The sequence below is a fragment of the Mus caroli genome, chromosome 11, assembly GCF_900094665.2.
Source record: "Mus caroli chromosome 11, CAROLI_EIJ_v1.1, whole genome shotgun sequence".
In the NCBI taxonomy this organism is placed as follows: Eukaryota; Metazoa; Chordata; class Mammalia; order Rodentia; family Muridae; genus Mus; species Mus caroli.
The window spans coordinates 44,002,960-44,014,475 of record NC_034580.1 but is presented as its reverse complement, the minus strand read 5'-3'; the positions used below and the strand labels follow the sequence as shown (position 1 = coordinate 44,014,475).

Genomic DNA, 11,516 nt, shown 5'->3' with positions numbered 1-11,516 from the left:
AGGACAGCTGTGAGCTCAACAGCTCTCCCTTGGGACTAGGGGCCTTTTACACTGACTAGTGTGTGGAGGGGAATAGTGGGGGGAACTTACCAGTTTGCAGGTGTTTGGATGAAGAGGTCTAGCAATCCAATGGCTGGAAAGTCCATGTGGTGGGAACTGTGAACCTGGGAGTTTGTAAATCCGAGTCTCAGCACCAATATGTTTTGTAAAGCCAATGATGTTTTGTAGAGTGTGGTATGGTGCGGTGTGAGGAGGTGCCTCAACTGGNCCCATGCTGAGGCATCCCTCCCCTCATCCAGGGGACCCAGCCATATGAATGGGTCTATTATAGAACAAAGTTTATTTGGGAGCATGAGAAGGGGGGTGAGAAGGGAGTAGAGGCAGAGAAAGAGAGGGGACAGAGAAGAACAAAGAGAGAGGTAGAAACAGAAAGAGAGAGAAGGGAATAGGGCAGCTGGGAACACGTGAAGGGAGAGGGGGAGGTGGAAGGAGAGAAAGGGAGAAAGGTGTTAGAAAGAGAGGAAAGGATCAGAGAGAGAAAGAGGGCAGAGAGAGAGGCCAAACAGTCCTTTTATAGCAAGCCAGGCCTACCTGGCTGTTGTTGAGTAACTGTTGGCAGAGCCTAGAAGGAATGTTAGCATGGTAACACCTTCCCCTATTGAACACCAATTAAGAAAACGCCTTACAGATGAATCTTATGAAGGCATTTCCTCAACTGAGGCGCCTTCCTCTTTGATGACTCTAGCTTGTGTCAAGTTGACACACAAAACCAGTCAGTACAACGAAGACTTCAAAAGTTTAGTGTTAGAGGATGGTTTTGTGTTCTGTGTATCCAGATGCAGATTTCCATGCTCAGACATCTGGTTATGGTCCTGATGACGGCAGGGCCAACCATCTCTGGTCTCTATCTTATGTAAACATTGTTTTCCCTTACCCGGTTAGTGAAAAGCTGATCAGAGAATGCAGGACTTCTGATCCCAGAGGCTGGCCATGAGCCTGTAGGAAACATGACATGCAGGTCACCAAGGGTTTCACCCTGAGGACCCACATGGAGCAGAGCAATCCCCAGTGAGTCTCAAAGACTGCGAGTGATGCAGGGCCTGTGCCTGGGATGTACATAGTTTAGAAGGTTAGAATAGATGAATATCTGCCCTCCCATAGTGCTTGAAACGTATTAATAAGCTGAATAGTCCAATCTGCATACACCCATCCTTCTGGACAAAGAGAGTTCATGCTTTTAACCTAAAACATTTCTGAGTCCCCAAGTTTTTACTATGACTATGACTCAAAGTCTACTGTAGACTCAAAGTCTACAGTGTTGATTTCAGTACAGATTATAAACAGTGGTAACTTTTAAATCTCTTCTTATAAACTTAGAAAATGTCTTGTAAGCTTCAGGGCGTCAACTTGAATCCAGCTCTTGCAGGTCAAATGGACTCCAGATAAGTACTCCTGTCAACAAGCATCCTAAGTTTTCCTGCCTACTGCCTATTCATAAGGGCGGTGACTCTCCCCTTTCCCCTGGTCTTGGGACTCCCTCCCCAACTACCAGAACTGTGGGTCTAAAAGTTTCAAATGTACACCTAGATAAAAAAAGTTCTCCCAAACTTCTTAAATTTACCCTCTCTCCCTAGTCTACCTGTCCTAGAAGATTTAAAATCAATTACAGACTGCTCCAGTGCCAGCTCCAGGTACCCCCTTAAAAAACTCTGCACCCAGACAGCTTCAAAGCTTCAAAGCAGCTAGCACAAGGTGGTCCAGTCTCACAGACTGCTAGAAAACGCTACTTGCACTTTCTTTGTCTCAGATGGTCCTTCTGGGCCTGGTCGGGAAGTGAAACAACCTTCTCTTCCTGGATTTGGTCAGCATTCCAGCTTCTTTGCCCCACCCTCATCCCCAACCTACCAATCAGCACCAATGTCAGCAGGAAGTAGAATCAGCTCCTTATTATCAACCAAAAGGCTGGTATGTTAACATTTCAAAGTGGATCTGACCACCAGGTTTTCCCTGAATCCCTCAGTCCTGCCTGTTACTGGGCTGGCATACTACCCCACCACCCACTATCACCCTCTGCCCCATGACCCCACCACCAACTCTCAAGCTTAGGGGGCTGGGCCACTCTTCCCTAAATAATTCAACTCTTTTGGTTACCCTCTCTCTTTGCACCTTTAGGCCTCCTGGTTGCTACACCTGGATGCTTCTCCCTGCTCTCTTACATTCAGCACAGTATGGTCTTACCACTCTGGACTCTCCCAGATGTCTCTGCCTCTGACTACAATCTCCCTTTTATCTACAATAAAATTTCTCCTACAACTTACGTAGGACCAGCCAGTTATGTTGCTTTCGTTTTTATTTCTGTTTTTCATTCCATTGATTTTTGCCAATCTTTTCTGTCCTGCTCTGATCCTTATTTCTCCACTTCCTCTCAGACTGATTTTGTTTTTCTGTCTTCAAATTTGTAAACTGTGTGGTGGGGACGTGGCGGGGGGGTACTGAACCCTTTTAAAGCATCAGGGCTCTTTACCAAGTTCACCTTTTCTTGTATTTTTTTAAAATTAGGTATTTTCTTAATTTACATTTCAAATGCTATCTCAAAAGTCCCCCATACCCTCCCCCACTCTTGTATTTTTAATACGGTCATTTAAAGCTATACATTTCCATCAGGCCTACCTCAGCCGTAGTACATTCATTTGGATATTATGTGATTCACCATCATTTGGTTTCCAGTTCCCTTTTTGATCCTTCTTTGACCTTGTAGACCCTCGTGGGGAATGAGACAGAGGAGAAGGGGGAAGAGAAAGAGAGAGAGTCCACATGCAGGGAGAGAGATGGGGAAAGAGAGACCAAAATGTCTACATTATATAGGGAAGAGCTTCAGGGGTAGGGATAGGGGAAGCCCAGCCCCTCAGCTGGAAAGTTCAAGGCAGAGGGCAGGTATGCCAGCCAGGTCCCATAACAGGTAGGGACTAAGGAATGCTGGGAGAACCTGGAAGCCCCTTGTCCTGGGTCTGAATCCCAACACATATGTCATTAAACTTTATTTTCATCCATTCCCCTCCCCCATTGCCATTCCCATGACCCCTTCCCCACAGCCAGTTCCCTCCCTTTCCCCAGTTAGTTCCAATTTCTGCTTTTGTATTGTGTGTATTCCACTACCATCTCTATTTCCCACTGGCCATAAGAGCACTTCCCCTTTCATGATCCCCTTTCTGGTTTCATGACCAACAAATGCATCCTCACATGTAAGTGCACACACACACCATTTTAAATCTAGGCTTCACAAATGAGGGAATCACAATGTCTAATAATGATGTTCTCTCATATGCACATCACAGTTGAAGCTGGCCTTCCCAGAATGCCTCAGGAAAGGGCTTGAGATGACTCTTCAGCAGCCCTCTCTTACAAGTGAGCCAGATGGGACACACGGACCACATGTCACTCTACTCCAGCAAGCTTTCCTCTGGTGTTTTTTGGATCGTGTCCAGGCTCATCTAGCTAATCTAATTCTTGTCTTTACTTTTGCCAAATTGTAACAGGCACATGTTCAGTGCCATCTAATTCATTTTTTAATTTTTGTATTTATCATTGCTGTTGTTATTACTTGTGTATGTGTTTTGTTTGGGGGAAGGAGGTGGATAGTTGTGCCATAGCACATGTGTGAGATGGGTAGTTGTGCCATAGCACACGTGTGAATGTCAGAGAACAATGTTGTGGGGTTGATTCTCTCCTGCCTCCTTTACATGGGTCCAGGGATTTGATTTCAGGTCTCCAGGCCTGTGGGGCAAATGCTTTTTACCCACTGAGCCACCAGCTGGCTAACTGATCTTTCAAAACCCCTCTGACCCTCCATCAGACCCTGAGGAGAAAAAAATGGTATACCACACCTGTCCCCTTAGATGACGCCTTCTAGCTTCTCCTTGTAAGTGTTTCATTACAAAAAAAACAAACCCAACCCTTTCACACCCTCCAGGAAGAGAGCACTGAACAGCCATGTGTTTCTCCACCACCTTGTTTGGAATTCCAGGGTGATTGCCTTGAAATGGAGAGACTGTGGCCATGTCTCAGGCCAAATGAGAAGAAAGGACAGGTCCTATCTAAGTTTCTGCTACACTCACCACAACAATGTCAGCCTCAAGAATGGGATTTATCGGTGAACTTGCATCTGAGCCTTAAGTCATAAAGGAAAGACACTTCATCCCAAAGGCAAAAGAAAAAAAAAAAAAAACAATTCGATGAGTTACCGGTATTGAAAAAAATGAAATATAAAGTAGAAAGGTCCAGCTCAATCTCTCCACAGTGAGACCTGGAAGTCGGGGTGTCTCCAGGGTGCCAAGACTTTGATCTCACTGTGTCCACTCACCCTACTCAGCCTAGATCATCAGGATTCCCCCTACCTCAATTATCACATTATTTACACCCCTCCTTCTAGTCAGTATATGCAGGAAGATCCTGACTATGTGAATGTAGCTAAACCCCAGACCCCTCTCCTCACTTCAGCTCTCTCCACTCCTCTGTATGCCTGCCAGGGAGTGGGGATGCTACTCCCCAGATCATTTAGGGGTCAGCAACTCCATACTCCATGTTTATTCCAAAGCAAATGCTTCTGTTTCCATCACTACCTCCTGAACCCCGACTACCATCATGACCTCCTCTGGGATGATGACAGAGACTCCTGGAGGTGAGAGCTCAACCTTGATCTCTCCACAGTCAAGCATAGCGATCCTCCATTGGAGAGCTCTGCCAGGCCATTCCTCTACCCAACCTGCTTTCTGCCTCCCTTGAGGAAAAAAAAGTAAACTCATATCATATGTTAGGCCTTCTTGGAAGTGACTCCAGTTTCCTTTCTACCTCTCTTCATCCTCTGATTTCCCCTACTTTCCTTAGTTCCCATCAGATTGCTGCCGTTTTTACAACCAGCTGTTCTCACATTAGTGTGCTGTACTCCTAACTGCAGATTCCACCTTGACCTCTTACGCATCGTGTTCTTTCCTGGGTCTTCTCCTATGTCACTACTCCATCTTGTCACCACCTCCTGGGCATGTTACACTTTCCCACAGGAAAATTTGTAGTATGCCTTTAAATGTGTTCTCATATTTATAGACCATTCTTTATTTCAGCGAGGAGGGTGTTGAGATGATAAATGAGAAAGAATTAGGAGATAGTGATGTCTAAGTCTCATCTTGTTATTACAAACTTTTTTATTGGTATAAATGAATCAGAAACAGGTTATCTCTTAACACAGAGGCAGGTGGTATGTTATTGCTGACTATTATCAAGAATAATAAATCAATGAACACAGGAAACAGGGTATGAGCAAAAAAAAAAAAAAAAAACAATTCATGCATGGTAGTAATCTCTAAAGAGAAGCAATGGACTTCCTTCATGGGATACACTTCTGTGGAGCTTAGGGAAGAGCTGGCCTGGGAGTTTGGTGGAAGGACAACTAACCCCATTGCCAATTTGGACACACAATTTGAAATCCATTCACTGTTTAGCTAGGCAACATTTACTGTTTCCATCTTTCTCAAGAGATGTTTAGCATCGTCAACCACTATGTTAAGGAACTGTGTGCGCCTATAGTAGACTTTTAAAGCCTGGATGGCAGAAGATTCAGGGCCTCCTTTCACAGCACAAAAAGCTTCAGCAGCGCTCGTAGCTTGTGCTATTATGCTGTTATCCTTTACAAGGGACCAGAAATCCAAGCACTTAAGTTCCCCCTTGATGTCTGCCAAGGGTGCGCCCAATTTTTCAGCAATCTCTTCAATCGATTGATCATCCAAGCCAAAATAGCTTCGGTAATCCTTCAAGCACTGTTCTTGTTCAGGGAAATCAAAGCCCTTAAAGAAAGTCATGAAGGGGATGAAGCTCACAGCTGCTGACTTCAAGGCCTCCAGCCAGATCTTCTCCCGAAGAAAATGTTTCTTTAGCTCAATGGAAGCATCAGAGATATTGGGCAAGAGCAGGGCAAACATATGACGCTTGTGCCCAGGGAGCTCCTTTAGCAGAGTCTCCTCCAGCTTGGGGAAATCAAACATACCCAGATCAAAGTTGGAGATCAGGAAGATGCGTGGTTCAGTCACTCCAGTTTTAATGAGATTAGTCACACAGTAGTCTCGAATCTGCTGAAGGACTTTCTGTTTCTGAAAAGTTATGGGTTTGGCATTCTGTTCATTATATAAGTCACTGTCCACCTTGGTTCTAACAAAGTAGAACTTCTTCCCAGCATCTTTTATTTTCTGAGCCAGGAGAGCATCATTGAGGCTGAAGCGGGAAGAAGAAATGATGATGAAGAAGTCATAGTTGGCAAATCCCACTTTGTCTAGATAAGTGTCTGCGTGGAAATTGGGTGTCCCAGTCCCAGGCAGGTCCCAGAAGATCACTTTGGGATATTTTGGATGTTGATAGGGGGTTTTACACATAGTGGTCTCCACAGTCCCAACATCAGCGGATTCCTCTGCTTCGTGGCCCAGCCCTCGAAGGGCATTTATAAAACTGGACTTGCCAGTCCCAGACTGCCCGATCACAGCCACCTCCAGGACAGCATTCTCTGCAGCACTAATTGCTTCCTGAATCTGGCTCATGACATCAGAGAGATTTCCCTCCTGGAGGGCTTTGTGAATACCAGTGAGGGTTTCTGGAGAGAGCATGCCTCCTGCCTTACTGATTAATGTAGAGTAGTGAGGCAGAAACTCCTTAGCTAATTGTTGGAAATTATTTTCTGAAGCACCCCTCAGGAAGGCTGAGATGAACTGATCCATGGCAGTTACCGGGGAAGCTCTGTGAGAAGGGAGAAAGACCAAAGAGGTAAGGAGAGAGGATTGGTAAAAGAGAAACCCGCCCCTCCAGACATACTAGCCCCCATGAGTCACTCCTGTCCTCACAGGCTGGTTCATGCCACTGTAACTCATTTATATTACAGGAGAAGACACACTTATTCTCTTTCTGTGTCTCAGATTCAGGAGAGGGTAACCACCCTTGCACTGTCAGAATAATGATCCCAAAGATGTCCACATCAGCCCCCAGGATCTGTGAATATATAATTTACACAGCAGAAGTGAGTTGGCTGCTGTGAATAACAGTTTTCAGGTAGGGCTAATACTTTACATTAATCAGATAAACTCAAGCGCAAATTTAATTTTGAACTAATTTTAGATTTCTGGCTTCCAGAACTAAAAGAGAATAAATTTCTGTTGTTTCAATTGCCCCATAGTAACTGCCCATATTCATGGAGTTATAACAGGAGCTATATCCACACAAGTGCACAATGGCCAGTGGTAAAATCAACATACTTAACACCTCAAATCCACTAATACATTAGCGTTCCTAAGAAAAGACAAAGGGTTTATGAATGGAGAACAACTGTCTCCTTCCTCATGCAGATCCTTCAAAAACAATGTTTAGGACAAGAAAGAACTACTTTTAGCTCTCAAACAAAACAAAACAAAACCAACATATCAATTTTATTATATCCTATAACCCTGACTAGTCAGAAGGCTGAGGCAGGAAAGCAGCAAGTTCCAGGCCTGCCTGGCCTCCAGAAGAAGTTCACGAGCAGCTTGTGCAAATTGGGAAGATTACTGCAAAATTTAAAACATAAAAATCAAACCTCCCACTTGATGCTGAAAGTCACCCCTGTGATTGCCCGGGACAATGGAAGGCCTCCATTCCAGGCCAGGCTTTCCTCCATGTGTCTGTGCCAGGGCCTCTACCGACAATGCAGATCTGAATAAGGTAAGAATACTGGCTCACACGCATCAACTCTGCCTATGACTTTCTGAACAAGGAATGGACCCAGAAGCTGCTGAAACAGGAGGAGAAGCTGCTGAAGTGGGAGAAGCTGCTGAAGCAGGAGAAGCTGATCTTCTAAAGGAGTCCTACTGAGATATACCAAGCTCTGCAAGAAAAGCTGAAGGTTTCATTGCAGCCTAGAGTGTGCAGTGAGATGACTGCATGCAGTGGTGTGGAAGATGTTTCTTCTCAGAGGAAGTATAAAGCTGTGGTGGTGTAAGCTAGTGAGATGTGAGTGGCAGAGAAAACTAAAAGATGTATCTCCTGTGAGTCCTATCACTGTTTTCTTAATGACTCCACACCTTATTACTGTGTGTCATGTGTTCCTCCTTCATAGTGATAACCTGTCTGCCAGATGTACACCTCTACTGTACTTGAACCTTCTAATGATATTAACATTTCCATCATAAAACTGAGAACTTAATGTTCTCCACAGCTGTGGGCTCTGCTGCATTGGACTGAAAAGCTGACAGGATGCCAGAAACCACCTGTGAATTTTGTCTATTTCCCTTTGGGCTCCACAGTCTTACTTTTCAAGTTAAAAGCACAGAAAACATTTCTCCCACTCTGCTCTTTAGCAGAAAAATACCTACAAAAACCAAAAACCAAACCAGAACACCTTAAGCAGTTAACTGGTGTAAACCAGAACGTGCTTAAATTAAGAATGAAAACTTCTAGAAGCTTCTATTTTAAAAGCAATGTTAGTGTTGAGATTAGTGTTACTTGTAGTTTGAAACACCTAATCTATTGAGGATTTTAATAGTTCTTCTTTCTAAGCTTTATATCCATAAAAGCCTGACAGAATAATGTATAAAGTGAAATTTACAACATTCAAAACTCCTTTTTATGTCTATTGCATAAAAGTACACGGAATGCTTACCTAATAATTTTGTACTAAAAAATAAAGTTATTTTCATGACTTTCCAACTTTCCTCACCCTTCCAACTCCATCCCTTCTTTGTTTCTCCTTTGAGAAAACAGACAGGTAAATTAAAAAAGACAAACAAGGGTTTTTAAGCTCTACAAACTGACAACAAAAGAAGAGTAACTAAAAGAAATGCATGTGTGTGTGTGTGTGCACATGGGTAAACACACATACATCATAAAAGCTCAAATTTGTAAAGCATAATATACAAGTGGTAAGCGTTTTTTTTAAGGCCAAATAAAGCAATATGTGACAAAAGTAAGCCAGGAAGTTTCTTTTCTGTTGGCTATCTACACTGGGCAGACTCTTCTGGAGAAACTAAATTTTCCTTTTTGAGTGGTTGTTAACTGGAGATAGCTCTGTTGGGACTAGAGCCCATGCCTACTTCCTCATCACAGTGCTGGAAGCCCAACCAGCTTGAACCTGTGCAGGCTCTGTGCATGCTGCCACAGTCTCTGAGTTTGTGTGTGCATCAGTTCCTTTGTGTCTTGAAGACACTGTTTTCTTTAACCTAAATCTTGAATGGTTATTTAATCACAAAACAAGTTTCTTTTTTCATTTTTTTTAACTCATTCACTTTACATCCCACTCTCTGCCCCCCTCCTGGTCACCCCCTCCCACAATCCTTCCCCCATTTTCTCTCCCCTTCTCCTCTGAGCGGGTTTCCTTCTCCTTACTATCCCCCTATCCTGGCACTTCAAGTCTCTGCTAAGCTAGACTCTTCCTTTCCCACTGAGGACAGACAAGGCAGCCCAGCTAGAAGAGCATATCCCACATACAGGCAACAGCTTTTGGAATAGTCTCCCGCTCCAGTTTTTCAGGAGACCACATGAAGACCAAGCTGCACGTCAGCTACATATGTGTAGGGAGGCCTAGGTCCAGCCCATGTCTGTTCTTTGATTAGTAGTTCAGACTCTGAGAGCCCCAAAGGTCCAGGTTAATTGACTGTTGGTCTTCCTGTAGAGTTCCTATCCCCTTTCGGGCCGTAGTTCTTCCTCCTATTCTTCCAAAGAGTCCCCAAGCTCTATCTACCATTTGGCTGAGGGTGTCTGCATCTGTCTGAGTCAGCTGCTGGGTGGAGCCTCTCAGAGGGCAACTTGCTCCTGTCTGCAGGCAAAGGCATGCCATATTTTCTGAAGAAGCAAGAATGTTCAGTTCAGTAAACAAAAACCAATGAAGTATGCATCAGGAATTTTAAGCATGCCTTTCTAAAATAATAGTGTTTTTATTTCTATCCTAAGCTATAACCCACCAAAGTGATTTTTCAAAAATAAATTCTAGAAAATCCAGAAAAGCATTGGTTCAGCTTTGTTCTGTAACAGAATCTTGGTGGGTTTTTGTTTTGCAATACTAACCGGGTTTTAATCTGTTTTATTGATTCTTGAATTGTATATTAAGGACACCATTTCAGTGATGGTGGAATGGTCTGGAGAGTTGGCTCAGTAATTAAGAGCACACACTGCTATTCCTGAGGACCCAGATCAGCTCCCAGCACTCACAGTCTATAACTGTAGCTACAGGAGTCTGACGCTTTTTTCTGACCACACCAGGCACACACATACGCACAGGCAAAACACGTAAACACATAAAATGATAATAAATCAATCTTTAAGTGATGTTACAAGCATTCACTTTTCTTGTAGCATTTTGGTATAGTGGAGCTATTAATGAGACTTAGAATGTTTAAATAATCACTAGCAGATGCCCTACAGGAAGAACTAAAGTGGGCAAGGAAGCTTCCTGGAGACAGCCCATGGTTTAGCACAACTGAGAGGGATGTGCCTCGAAGAGGCACCGCCTGGGGGCGGGCTTCATCTCTGGATTACTTCTTGCTGCTACTATGCTTTCTCATTGCTATCTTCTTCCTGAATATTGACTGCATGGTGTGAACGGGCTTGGAGAGACCCTCCCTGTCCATAGTCCAGCGTGATTTCTTCATGGGAGACAGCCACTCTATTAGGCAACTTTCCTGCAGATCAATGAAGATGAACTTTCATAGAATAATGTTGTTTAGATGAATTAATGATCTTACAGAATCCCTGATTTGGTTTAAATAGTCATAGGAAGTTAGGGCAGTTGATAAGGGAGATTAAGGGAATAGTTTAGGATGTTTTGCCAGCTGCTTCCTAGCAGAAAACCTACGGAACACATAAAATTAAAAAACACATTCCTGGTTACTATGAAATGTTTGCTAAGCTCAAAAAACAAGAACAAAGCAAGCCTGGCTGCTAAGGCTCATGAGTTTCACCTACAGGAGACAGACTAATATTTGAGGTTCAGTCCCCACGGTCAAGACTGAGCTTCTATGTTTGTTGTAAAGTCTACTTTTCTGATCTTATAAGTTTTCTGATGAGTTCTTGGTGTGCACCTTGAGGACTTCATGCTGCGCAGCATGCAGACTGAAGAGATTTTTTTCCCATTGTCTCAAAGAAAGTAAAAAAATCTCCGACCTACAGTTCTCTAGTTAACTGTATGTTTACTTTTCTATGAAAAGAGTATAAGAATAGATACGTGGTTAACTATGTAGACGAACAAGAATTGTGTTGAGTTAGAATAATGTGATGTCTACCTCCTTTCATGCAACCGCAAATGCTGCCTGCCAAAGGGAATTGGCTGTTAAAAAGTATCTGTTAAAAGCTGAGTGATCAGATGTGGGATTTAGAATTACTTGTTTTTTTTTAAATATGAAACTTGTAATCACTTGTGTAATTAAAATTCATGATTAATAAGCCATTGTGTTGTGAGTTCCTTGCTTCATCCACCAAATGTGTGTGTGTGTGTGTGTGTGTGTGTGTGTGAGAGA

The 11,516-nt window shown here is 43.4% G+C and overlaps 1 protein-coding gene across 3 annotated transcripts in view; it reads right to left on the bottom strand.

The window, feature by feature from the left end:
- Positions 1-5,167: 5,167 nt before the first annotated feature.
- LOC110305385 (T-cell-specific guanine nucleotide triphosphate-binding protein 1-like) overlaps positions 5,168-11,516 on the bottom strand; it is a 22,339-nt gene continuing 15,990 nt past the window's right edge. For 2 of the 3 annotated variants that reach the window (XM_021177336.2, XM_029483734.1), the window contains one exon: positions 5,168-6,777. In XM_021177336.2, coding sequence (XP_021032995.1) covers positions 5,496-6,758 — 1,263 coding nt within the window. In that variant the 5' untranslated portion in view covers positions 6,759-6,777 and the 3' untranslated portion in view covers positions 5,168-5,495. The remainder of the gene's footprint in view (positions 6,778-11,516) is intronic. The other variant, XM_021177337.2, reaches the window with a different exon arrangement.